Source organism: Canis lupus, chromosome 6 (assembly GCF_048164855.1).
Source record: "Canis lupus baileyi chromosome 6, mCanLup2.hap1, whole genome shotgun sequence".
Taxonomy (NCBI): Eukaryota; Metazoa; Chordata; class Mammalia; order Carnivora; family Canidae; genus Canis; species Canis lupus.
In genome coordinates, this window is record NC_132843.1 from 67498549 (window position 1) to 67512338 (window position 13790).

Consider the following 13790-nt stretch of genomic DNA (forward strand, 5'->3'; position numbering starts at 1 on the left):
TGTGGTATCAATTGTAAAGTCTCCTTTTTAATTAATGATTTTAGTTGTTTACTATTATTTTTCTTAGTTAATATAGAACAGCTCATTTCTTTTTATCAGAAAATATTCTGTTATATAGATGTACCACAGTTTATCTGTTTCTCTGTTCACCTATTGAAGGACATTTTTGTTGCTTCTAGGTTTTGCCTGTTACAAAAAAAAAACTACTTTAAATATTGATGTTTTGTGGATATAAATTTTCAATTTTGGGAGGTAAATACCTAGAAGCAAGATTGCTGGATCATATATATATATATGTTTACTTTTAGAAGAACTGCCAAACCATCTTCCAAAGTGGTGATTCCATTTTACATTTCATCCAGCAACAATTGAGAGTTCCTGGTGCTTTCACATTTTTTACCAGCATTGGGTATTGTCAGTCTTTGTATTTTAGCCATTCTAGAGGTGTGTTGTAATATCTCATTGTTTTAATTTGCACTTCCCTAACAATGTATGATGTTTGACATCTTTTTATTTGCTTATATTGCCATCTGTGTATCTTCTTTGATGAGGTGTGTGTTCAGATCTTTTGCCCATGTTTAAAATTGCATTATTTATGCTATGTTGAATGAAAGTGATGAAAGTGGTCATTCTTGTCTTGTTCTTCATCTTAGAGGAAAAGCCTTGAGCTTTTGACAATCAAGTATGATGTTAGCTGTGGGTTTGTCCTATATGCCCTTTATTATATTGAGTTATGTTTCCTCTATACTCACATTGTTGAGAATTTTTGTCATGAATGGATGTTGAATTTTGTCAAATGCTTTTTCTACTTCTATTAAGATGATCATATGATTTTTATCCTTCAGTTTATTAATGTGGTGCTGCATCATGTTAATTGATTTGTGAATGTTGAACCTCCTTGTATCCCTGAAATAAATCTCACTTGATCATGATATATGATCTTTTAATATTTTGTTGAATTTAGTTTTGCTCATTTTTCTTTTGAGGATTTTTGTATCTATGTTCATTAGGGTATTAGGATTTAATTTTTTTTCTTATTGTTGAGTTTTAAGAGGATTTTATTTTTTTTAAATTTAAGAAGATTTATTTATTCATAAGATAAATTAATAAATTTATTAAAATAAATTAATAAACAAATTTATAAAAATAAAATTTATAAAATAAATTAATAAATTTATTAATTTAATAAATAAATTCACACAGAGAGGTGAGACACAGGCAGAGGGAGAATGGGGCTCCTTTTGGGGAGCCCGATGTGGTACTTGATCCCAGGGCTCTGGGATCATGCTCTGAGCCGAAGGCAGACGCTCAACCACTGAGCCACCCAGGCGTCCCAAGTTTTAAGAGGATTTAAAAAATATATTTTGTCTGCCAGTCTTTCATCAGATAGCCGTTTTGCAAAGATTTTTTTCCCTCAATTTGTGGTTTGTCATTCTTTTAACAGTATGTTTCAGAGAACAGACATTTTTAATTTTAATAAAGACATCAATTTTTTTCTCTCATGATCATGCCTCTAGTGTTTTTTGTTTTTTGGTTTTTTTTTTGTTAAGATTTATTTGTTTTAGAGAGAGCGCAAGTGTAACTGCATCAGGGAGAGGCATAGGGAGAGGAAGAGAAAGAACCTCAAGCAGACTCCTCACTTAGAGGGACTTCATCTCGCCACCGGTGAAATCATGACCTGAGCCAAAACCAAGAGTTGGATGCTCAACCAGCTGAGCCACCCAGGCGCCCCTTGGTGTTGTATTTTAAAAAGTCATTGCCAATCCAGGGTCATCTTGATTTTCCCCTGTGTTATCTTGGAATCAGTTCTTGGTCAGGAAGCTGTACTTGCAGCACAGTTTTCTCTTTTCAGTTTTGTTAGACATTTAGCATGTCTTAAACACCAGGTATGTTTCAACTTTATCATACTAAGGGAGTATGTATTTAGAACACAATTAGATTAAATAAGTTCTCCCTTTGGTTGTGGCTTTTTTAGTATAAAGAAAATATTGTCTATCCTGAAAATTCTTTGCAGCATTTATTCTCTAAGAATGGTCCTCAGGGAAGAGAGGGATCTAGCATTTACTTGGTGCTTCTTATTTGCCAGCATGGAGTACTGTACTTGGTCATTTAATCATGACAGTAGTTGTTTATGACTTTGTAACTTTGTTTCTGTCATAAACTCATAACTGTATTGATGCATTTCAAAAGTTTCCACCCTTTCTCAAAACTTGTTGTCCATGATGTTAGGAACTCATAGAATATGCTGTCTATAGGATCTTTTTCCTTTTCCCAGCGGTTGGCCAACCAAAAGTAACAAAAAAAGTAACAATAATAAAACAAAAACTCCTTCTTTAAAGAACAGGAAAGAAGAAAACCCAGGTATATGAGGACTGCCTGTATTTTTTTTAAGTAAAACTAATTAGTCAAATTGAACAATAAAAGCATTAGTTTTGATTCTAAGATATTTATGTTCAGAATTTTGATTTTTTGTGGGGTGCCCTGACCTAAAAACTGTCATTGTTGCAGGAGATATGGGCTTTTGCGGAGGTTGCAGTTTGAACCTTTTAGGTTATAGTAATAACATCCAAGTTTACTTCTTCCATGTTATGTTTTAGAAGAGTCTTATTTCTTTTCTTTTTTTTTTTTTTGAGAAGAGTCTTATTTCTAAATTTAATCTTAATTTTGTGCTTTTTGAGAATATTGAGGGTCAAGACCTATTGAATTTGATTTTGGAAAGTTTTTCCCTAACAATTTGCTCTTTTTTCATTTACTGTAGATCCTAACTTTCTGGGGCAGCCCGGTTGCCCAGCAGTTTAGCGCTGCCTTCAGCCCAGGGTGTGATCCTGGGGATCCGGGATTGAGTCCCACGTCGGTCTCCCTGCATGGAGCCTGCTTTTCTCTCTGCCTGTGTCTCTGCCTCTCTTTCTCTCTCTCTGTGTCTGTCATGAATAAATAAAATCTTAAAAAAAAAAAGAATGTATTAGATCATAACTTCCTTTCTTCTCTCTTCCATCTTCTCTCTTCTTGCTACCTAAAAAGGTTTATTTTTATTTTCTATTTATTTAATTTATTTTTCTTTATGGTTGGGTTTGGAGTGTATTACAGTTTAGTTTTTTTTTTTTTTAACTTGGAAACTTTGATTTTGTTAGATAGGATTTTCATGATCATATTCACATATGGTATTTTCATTTTCATTTTTCTACATTGAGCATCAGTATTTTCCACAGTGAACAAAGCTAGCATTTTATAATCAGGGAATGATAGGCTTTAGGTGGCTTGAGAGCACGGTAGTGGAATGACCTTGATTTTCTGGTGGGTAACTTATTCCATTACTCTGATGACCTGTGGGTCATCTTGCCTTTTGGATACTATCTTGAAATTGTTACTAGAGCCTTAGAGAAATGATGGACCTCAAATCTTTAGTATTCCTTATCAAAGTAGTGTTTTGTAATGCTTTTAAATACACACTGCCTTAATCCATATATCTTTTTTTCACCTTCTTTCCCCCTACAGTCACCAGAGAAGAAAGGAAAAGAAGCAAATACCGGTTTTGGTGGACCTGTTGTTAGTTCTCTGTATCATGAAGAAATCATCAGGTAATTTCTCTTCTGGTCTTTGATAATAGAGATACATACATCTATATGTGTGTGTACATGTGTCTTAATTTTTAATCCTGAAAACTTCCATTTGTAAAAGACCTTTATCTTAATATGAAACTAATTTGGTGGTATCTCTAGTAATATAATAGATAGCAGGAAATAATTTTTTAGGTAAATTATCTTTGAAATATACCTCTGAATCAGTGCTAGGTAGTAACTTTTCCCACCACGTAAGTAGTTGGTAGGGCAAGGTTTTGTGTCTTACACAATCTAAAGCTGTGGGTTTTCATTGTTGATCTTATTAGTTTTCCTTAAAATACCATTTTTTCTTTGTGTGTGTATATATTTGTGTTCAAGTTTATTCACAATACTGATAAAAATGCCATTATTATTATTATTCTTCTTTTTTTAGTATGGTTGCAATCTGAAGTATGTAAGGGAAAGTGGTGATTCAGTCCCATTAAGCTCATACAATTTCTAAAAAATGTTTATGTTCTTTTTTAGAAAAAAAAGTTTTAAATTTTTTGTGGTCATTATGAAATTATTATTATTTCTTTTAAAGATTAAAAACCATTTTGAGGCTACCTGGGTAGCTCAGTGGTTGAGTATCTGCCTTTGGCTCGGGTCGTGATTCCGGGGTCCTGGGATTGAGTCCCACATCAGGCTCCCTACAGGGAGCCTGCCTCTCCCTCTGCCTATGTCTTGGCCTCTCTCTCTGTGTCTATCATGAATAAATAAATAAAATATTTTAAAAAATAACTAAAAATCATTTTGAGTATAAAATGTCACACTAAAGAGAATATTTTGGAGATTCTTAAACAAAGAATAGCTATATGATCCAGCAATTCTACCTCTGTTTTAAATCCAAAAGAATTGAAAACAGGATCTCAAAGACCTCTTTGTACACCCATGTTCATAGCAGCACTGTTCACAATAGCCAAGAAGTGGAAGCCACCCAAACATCCATTGACAAATGAATGGATAAACAAAATGTGGTAGATACTTAGAATAGAATATTATTCCGCTTCAAAAAGGGAAGAAATTCTGACACAGGCTATAGAATATGGATGAACCTTAGGCACATAATTCTAGCTGAAATAGGCCATTCACAAAAAGATAAATACAGTATGATTCCTCTTATATGGAGGTATCATGAGTAGTCAAATTCATAGAAACAAAAAGTAGAATGGTGGTTGTCAGGAGCTGGAGGAAGTGGGAAGTGGGATTTGTTATTTAATGGGTGTAGAGTTTCAGTTTTGCAAGATAAAAATTTCTGAGGATTGGCTGTACAACAATGTGAATGTACTTAACATTACTGAATTGTACACTTAGAAATGGTTAAAATGGTAACATTTATGCTATGTGGGGTTTTTCTAAACCACAATGTAAAGAAATTCTTAATGGTCATCTTGCATTATTTAACAAGGATCTTACACTTTATGTGTTATGTATAAAATTTCTTGGATAATTTTTTTCTTTCAGCACTCTATGAAAATCAGGAAAAGGATTTTGTCATGTTTAAAGTCATGTGACACATTCTTCTAAGATTTTTACCTTACAAACAAACTGCAGGAGGAATCTCTGATGCTGTTACCCTTTTTGAGTAACCTGAACTTTGTTACTTTTCTTCAGTAATAACATGAAATAAATGAGCAGTAATTTTTAAGTCGAAAATTGGGTTCACCTAAATTTATTGAAAGGAAATATCTATCTTTATACAGTAAAGAGAATATTGGGTATAGGTATGTTCCACTCTTGCAGAAGATTTTGCTGACATTATCTGCCACATGAAGATATAATGATAGAACTCCCACGTAGCATTCTAGGAGGAAAGTTTGCTACCACTATGAATCAAAAACTTTAAATGCTCAGAGTTTCCAGTTACTGACTAGTCATTTAATACTAAGGATCCTGTCTTGAATCTGTTTACATAGCAAGCATATCATTTTTACAGACTGTTTATTTGAGGTAGGTAGCGAAAGGCCAATGAAAATTGAGAGGAATAAAAATACCTTTTAAGGCTGATCTGGAATACATTTGCCACTGTGATCCCTTTTTGGGAGCTTGAGAACTCTGAGGAGCTCATATAGTTTTGAGGAAACATAGATTAAAAAACATTTTTCAGAGTTTAACACCCCCATTCTCCTTAACCCTTAAATATTCAGAAAGTATTTTGGGGTTCTTTTTTGTTTTTAAACCAAGGTTGTTGTTTTTTTCCTAGAGTTTTAAAATCCATCCATTCATGAGACAGAGAGAGAGAGAGAGAGAGAGAGAGAGAGAGGCAGAGGCATAGGCAGAGGGAGAGGCAGGCTCCATGCAGGGATCCCGTGTGGGACTCGATCCTGGGAATCCAGGATCATGCCTGGAGCCAAAAGGCAGACACTCAGCCACTGAGCCACCCAGATGTCCCTGTTTTAGGGTTCTTGATTTGTATATTCTATCTTTAGAGTCTGCTATAAATGGCATTGTAGAATTTTAATCCTACTAATCAAAGTTTATTAAATGTTGAAATCAAGTCAGTAAACGTTTAGAATCATTTTTCTGTGTATTAGAAGGGGAAGTTAGGTATTCCTTCTCTGTTTCTCACATGGTTTTGTTATAAGGTTTAAAAGAAACTGTATCCTTTCCACTAAATTTTTGGGCCAAGGATCATATTTTATCCATCTCTGTATTCTCAGTATCTGAGGAAGTTCCTAGAACTGAATAGATATCTAATAAAAGTACTCAGAACTTGGGAGGTTTCTGTGTCTCTTCCCTCAGGGAACTGATAGTTTAGCGATTGTTGCTCACATAGATTTAGTCTAGTATTCCTATCATAAAACAAAGAATACTGGTTTGGTTTCCCTGTAGTAGTACCCATTCTCACCTGTTTTCTTAAGCAGTTTTAAAAAATATATAGGCTGTTTTCTTTTCCTAGCAAAATACATTGGGATTGTTTCTTGACTTTAAAAATCACGATATTTAACTTTCTAACAATATCAATTATCTATAAACAGTATTGATTTTCATTTTGTGTACCAGTTTCCTTAAGGGCTCCCAAACTCTAGTACTTTCCAGATAACATGCTGAGTACAGTTTCTTTTGGAATGCCCAATGACGTGATGATTACAGTAGCTCTATGGAACATTACTCCAAGTTGAAGTGAGAGTAGGTATCTAGATAATTGGAATACTCCTAAGGCAGAACTTAAAGTATACTGGAAGAGGTAACCTATCTGCTTATCCACCACCCAATTCCTAAAGAATTCACTCTTAGACTTAAATCAACATTTAGGATTTTGATCATAAGAAACAATAACAAAATAATATAGCTTATTTTCATAAAGTACAGTTTTTAATTCAACTCAGCACATTTATTTTGAGTCTGTTGGACAACATTGTGGGTATTTGTGCTTCCCAGCTTCACTTTTGAATAGTATGTTCTTGATATTTTTGGCGTCTACAGTATGTTCAATGAATATTTTTGGTTAAGCCAGTGAAATATGAACTCTGCTAGGGACAAAACTGATTAGTCCTGGACTTATTTTTTTAAGTCATCTAAATTTTAGTCTTCTTATGTATTCTGGAACATATTAGTAAGATACGAAACAGTAGGAAACATGAATGTGAGCCACTGAAAGCATTTTAAGTATTACAAACATTAAATTTGCCATTACTGATAGCCCATCAGAAATCATAGCACTTGGTAATTTTCTTCTATTTGATAAATCATTTTGTGATTAAACTGAATTCCACTGTAATAAGCTAGATCGTGATAAAAATTATTCTAAATTTAAATGGATTATTTCAATAAAGGATGAGATGTGATCCCTATTGTTTCTGAAGTATAAGAATACAGTTGCAACAAAGAAAATAGGCCATTTTTTGGAGTTTATGTAATCAAATTCTGCTTGCATTCAGGTGAAATATACCTGGTGTTTTATTTTTCCAAGAGGAAGTTGTGCTCTAACTTATGTTAATTGCAGTTTCTTGGCAGAATTATGTTCAACTGAGGTGAAAGTGATAGTAGGTTTCAGAGTTTTAGAAATATTAAGTGGTAAACTAGGTGAAAAGAGAAGTTTTCTTCTGTAGAATCATTGTTTTTAAAAAGAACACTTGAAAAATATTCTGTATTTATTTACTTAGAAAGAGAGAGAACATGAGTAGGAGAGACAGAATAAGAGGGAAAGAATCCCAGGCAGTTTCCATGCTTAGCATGGAGCCTGACCGGGGTTTGATCTCCCAATCCCAAGATCATGACAGCCAAAACCAAGAGTCAGACACTTAACCGAATGTGCCACCCAAGAGCCCCTACAAAAGTATTTTAAAGGCCTGTTTTGGATATTTTATTATATAGACCTCTAGTTTTTAAAAATATTCTTAAAGATCAGGAAAATCAGTATCTAATAAACTCATTTAATATGGCTTGGGCTCCATTGTTGTGGCAGCTTTCCTAAGTGCATTGAAGGCAGTAAGTTAAGGACCCATTTTTGTTTTATTGTAAATGTGCTTGAGGGCCACTGGGGCCAATTCTGAGCCTGTTTTGGTTCTGACCCTTATTTCTACTCTGTTACAGAAAGTGACAATAGAATGTCATAGGTACAGATCTCTGTGTTAATATTCTAGAGCCCTGACACCAATTTTTAAAGATTTTACTTATTTTAGAGAGAGAGTAGGGGGAGGTGCAGGGAGAGGGATAAGCAGACTCTGGTAAGCGCAGAGGCCAACACAGGGCTCAATGGGAGGCTCAGACTCACACCCCTAAACCTACCTGAGCTGAAGTAGAGAGTCCGCCAGCCATTTAACTGACTGAGCCACCCAGGTGCCTCCTGACACCAATTTTTCATTATGAAGCTGGTTAATGGGCAGCCCCGGTGGCGCAGCAGTTTAGTGCCACCTGCAGCCCAGGGTGTGATCCTGGAGACCCTGGATCGAGTCCCATGTCAGGCTCTCTGTATGATGCCTGCTTCTCCCTCTGCCTGTGTCTCTGCCTCTCTCTCTGTCTCTATGAATAAATAAATAAAATCTTTAAAAAAAATGAAGCTGGTTAATTGTTCTGTAGTGTACTAGAGGAGATACAATGTGAGGCTAATTAAATATAAAAAAATTATGAAGCCAAACTGCCAGCATTCAAATGTTGCTTCCACCATCTATTAACTATGACCTTGGACATGTTACTTTATTTGCAAAACGGAGGTAATTATATTACCTTTCTCATATGACACTTATGTAGATTATATGAATGCAGGCATCCTAGAACAGTATCTGGCACAAAATAAGTTACTATGTAACTGTTAACTTTTATTAGTATTGTTATTCAGCACAGAACTCCTATTGCAGGACCCCAGGGCACAGGGCTTATGTTATGAGCTAAAATCACATGTCAGTCTGGTGGTAGGATTGAGTACAGGTTGTTTGCTTTTGTTTTGTTTCGGTTTTTGTTTTTTTTTTTTTTAGATTTTTATTTATTTATTCATGAGAGAGACACACACACACAGAGGCAGAGACTCAGGCAGAGGGAGAAACAGGCTCCATGCAGGGAGTCTGACATGGGACTCCATCCCAGGTCTCCAGGATCAGGCCTTGGGCCGAAGGTGGCGCTAAACCACTGAGCCATCCGGGCTGCCCCAGGTTGTTTGCGCTTGCAAGAGAAAATGGAAAACAAGAAAGGAAGAGCCAGTGCTATTAGAATCTGTGTTTGGAACTATAGAAACCAAAAAGGAACAAATCTTTTAACTCACAGACAGTTGCTCTAGCCTTGATCGGATATGTTTCATTTATACTGCAGATGGACAGAAAAGACTGATTAATAAGCATAGGGTTTTGCAAAGAGGCAAATGCTTCTACACTACATATACTGACTTGCTTAACAAGAAATCATTTTTGGTGACTTGTATGCTTAGAAGGTTTTATCTAGAAGTTGGTACATAAACTGAGAAATTAAGGTAAGAATTAAAAATACAATAAATGAAGCATATACAGTGTCCATTCTACCTTGCAATAAGATTTGGTCTTCCCTGTTATATTTTGTAGTTTGATGCTATGTAATCTATCAGAATTTTATTAATCCCACTTAGACAGCCAGCCATCTGGACCTTCTCTAAGCAAGACCAGACCAGTATACAACTAAGATGATTGATGGGCTCTGGAATTGATTAGTTGTTCTGTGAGACAAATGAACTGTTTTGGCAGAAAATACCAGAGGTCACTGCTGTGGTCAGACACAAAAGCCTGTAGAATTTTAAAGAGAAGCTTTCATCATTGACTTATAAAGTTAAAAATTTTTAAACGACATTGGATTTTGAAAATATTTTAGAAATTTATTTTGATTGGCTGCTCTTTAGTACTGTTATAAAGTAGAATAATAGAAGTATAATAAACTACATTGAAAGTGATTATGCTTTAATTTTGCATTTTTGGTAAAAATATGAACTGGAATGAAGGCTAAAAGCCTGTTACTTAGTCATAAATTGTACTCTAAAAATTTTCCTGAAAGATGTATAATTGGAGGAAAAGCTACAACATATATTGTTTTATTTTTAAATGATTTATAAAATCAGATGATATGAGATTCCATTCAGTTACTTATTCAAAGCTTCATATTGTTAGATAGCAATGTGTTTGAACAAATCCATGTAAGACTACAAAATTTCAAGAGTATGTGTTATACATATACGTATTTTAAAATTTGAATATTTGGATTTTTTGTTTCAATTGTTTTAAGTTTCTGGGATATTACTGTTCCATTGATACTGCTGTCCTTAGCATCAAAAAGATTATCCTTCTTCCCTATATCTATTTGGCTGGTAGTAGTGAAATCCTTCCCTATTTCGCCGTGTTGCCCATGATCAACATTGTGTTAACACTGGTGATAGGTGATAAATTGGATGACATATGTCTTGTTACATTCTGGTTATTCTTTGAGGACTACACAAGTGTGTATAGGCAAGTGGGCAACTCCCCCTTGAGAATCTGACTGCTCAGAATGAACTTGAGTTATGGATTTATTCAGCCTGTAAAACCTCAGCTGGCATAAATAATTGAGAAAGCAAAGGTTTTTCTGTGGTGCATACCTCAGGGACTCATGGCTCCCTTCCTCCTCTCTACCTCCCTTTCTTATGAAAATGATCCCAGTTGCACTCCTAGATAATAACACACCAAGCAATTAAAAGCCATGGGTGGCTGGAGAGAGGAGAAAAGGTTTAGTTAATGAGCTTTTCCTCTTCCAGTGCCCAGGAGAGCCTTAGGAATGACAAGGCGATTAAAGCGAAGAGATAATTATAGATTATGTGAAAATGGGTCCCCTGGGACAAGCAGGTCTTGCCATAAACAGTAACTGTTGTAAGAGTCTCCTGGCTCTCATATTCACCCTTTTCTCCTGTGCTGTATTTAGCTCCTGTGTGCTCAGTGTCATGATGCCAACCAAGCATATGGGCAGATCCACCTGTTTGTAGATCAGCAGTCCTTTCTGAACAAGAGGTCATTCCTCAACTAAAACCATCATCTTCTCCTCTCTCCTTTTCTTATTCTTTTTTCTTCCCCCTCTTTATCTTGCTTTGTTGTCTCTTTTCTGTCTGCCCCCTCTAATCTTATCCTTATTGTTATATAGTACCTGCGAAATGCTAGACACTGAGACTCATTTACAAAGTTTTTAGAGTATGTGTGTGTGCACGTATAAAGATGCATAATTATGGATTTACTGTATCCATTATAATAAATGGTGGTATATATTATGTATAATTTAAACAAATGTTTTCTTCTGTTAAAATGCTTTACAGACATAAATTTAAAGAAATATTTTAAAAGTATTAGCAAAGACTCAGCATTGTAAAATAGTCATCTTGATTCTCTTCTAATTATTATCAGCTGTTCTCTCAATACTACAAGCAAGCAATTTTGGTTCATTTCATTGCCTTTCAATTTATGAGGACTTTGCTGATTGCATTGTGTATAGTAATAAATGCTTGGTGTTTGTCAAAGTTGGAATTCTGTGTGAAAAGGCATTATAACACTGATTACATGGTTTTATTTATAAATTTTACCCAATATAAAAATTTTAGATATACATTTTACTAGTATTTTATGTAAAGTATGTCATTCTTGGGTCTCTTTTGTCACATTGGTCTAGTCTCTCCCCATCATTCTTTTATAAATTAGAAATTCTGTTTCCTTATATTCCAAAATAACCCAAATTCATCTTTTCATTATCACCACTATCTTGCCTTTGACAATACTGTTGCTACTCTTAAACAATCACTGTCTCTTGGCCAGGACACCACAGAATGGATTCTTTTTTCCTTTGCTGTCTGCCCTCCCCCCCACCCCCCGCCCCGGATTTATAACTCGTATCATCATATCACTCTCCGGCTTAGCCCTTTAATGGTTTCTTATAGCACTTAGGATAAAATCTAAAATTCCTTAACATATCGTATAGGGCCCTTCATCATCTTATCTAATGCCAGTTTCCCCTCCCCCATTATTGTTCCACCCACATTGGCTTATTTTAATTTCCTTAAAAGTCTAATTAATAGTTGTTAGATGAATTGATTGATAGTGTTATATAACAGCATATGAGAAATGACCCAGTGTACAACATATGTTGAATTTTTTTTAACATATGTTAAAATTTTAAGGCAATAATACCAGCTAACATTTATTGACCACTAATAATATGCTAGTTACCCTACTACATGTGTTAGTATATATTATTTCAATTAAACTACAGAATGATCCTATGAGATGTAGCTATTAATATACCTATTTTGCAGGTGAGGAAACTGAGACTCAGAGGGGTGAGGTTACATGCCCAAGGTCACATGGTTAGTACTCTGCTGTTGCTATGCTATGCTGCTCCTGAGATGGTTGAGGAATCCTTGTGTTCTGCAGTTAGTGAAAGTAATTGTGATAGTTATTATATGAACAGAGCAAATATCTTCCATTAAAACTTTTAAATCCCTTTCCCATTCGGTGTTTTTAAAAATGTGCTTTACTGATAAAATTAGAGACTGTAGCCTTTCATGTATCAGTATACTAATGATGATGCTCTTTAGGATTAATTGACTTTATTGATTTTAGACTTACCTTAATGTTTGAGAATGTAACTCAGCTCTATAGAGTCTGTTAGCCAAGGGATTCTATAGATTTTTCTGATGTGGCCACTGGTTTTCTGGATTGATCAGAATTGAAATACATTTTTTCATACAGACATTTAAAGTTATCAGAAATTTTCAATCAACTATTTTAGAGTTAAGCAGGTTTTAAAAGGAGGAAAATGCATTTTTAGTAACTAGTGTCTGTAAATCATGGCTAGATAACTTTTCCAGAATTACAAGTTATATATAAGAAGTACTCGGGATATCGATTTTTCCTTTGTCATTGCTTCTTTGCAAAAATGTGAGAAAAATACATTAACAGCATATTAACAACATAAATAAGATAATAAATAGAACTTTTTATTTGACGCTTTTAAGAATTTTCTAGGCCTAGAATTAAGTATGCTGTATATGTAACCCAGTCAAAAATAGGTATGATTTGGTGAAGAAGACATTGATATTACTACATAACAGGAAGGGGGAAGACTAACTGGTTATGTACTATGACTATCTGAAACCAGTTAAAAATCTAGTTAGCACTCTGAGTGGGAGGATTATGATTAATTTATATAAATTCCTCAGTCATTCATCTGTCCATTTGGCACTGTGTATTTTGAACCTACTTTATTACTTCATTTACTCTAAAACACTACTGGTTTTATTTATTTATTTTTAAAGATTTTATTTATTCACGAGAGACACAGAGAGAGAGAGAGAGGCAGAGACACAGGCAGAGGGAGAAGCAGGCTTCATGCAGGGAGCCTGACATGGGACTCCATCCTGGCTCTCCAGGATCAGGCCCTGGGCTGACGGCGGCACTAAACCGCTGAGCCACCCAGGCTGCCCACTACTGGTTTTAGAATACCATTATTTAAATACCATTAAAAAATGCCACTAATCTTATACAGATTATAAGATTTGTCAGAAATGTTAAAATATGAAAAAAATTGTATCTTAGAATCAAGGACATATAGTAACTTAATGAACAATTTCTAAATGTTCTTTTGCCATTTAGGATTTCAGGCATTATTTTAAGAATAGCACTTACAAACAACAACAAAAAAACGCTTTCTTAAGTGCCTTGATCTGAATGCTAGGCTTCTTGAGCATAGTCATTGCCCTAGCATATTTGCCTCCTC

At 34.8% G+C, this 13790-nt stretch overlaps 1 protein-coding gene across 13 annotated transcripts in view; it reads left to right on the top strand.

The window, feature by feature from the left end:
- Positions 1 to 13790, top strand: part of ACBD6 (acyl-CoA binding domain containing 6) — a 207796-nt gene that overhangs the window by 74781 nt on the left and 119225 nt on the right. For all 13 annotated transcript variants that reach the window (XR_012033142.1, XR_012033143.1, XM_072831025.1 and 10 more), the window contains exon 4: positions 3496 to 3578. Coding sequence is in view for 11 of the 13 variants with exons in the window: in XM_072831025.1 (XP_072687126.1) it covers positions 3496 to 3578 (83 nt within the window). In the remaining 2 variants the exon portion in view is untranslated. The remainder of the gene's footprint in view (positions 1 to 3495; positions 3579 to 13790) is intronic.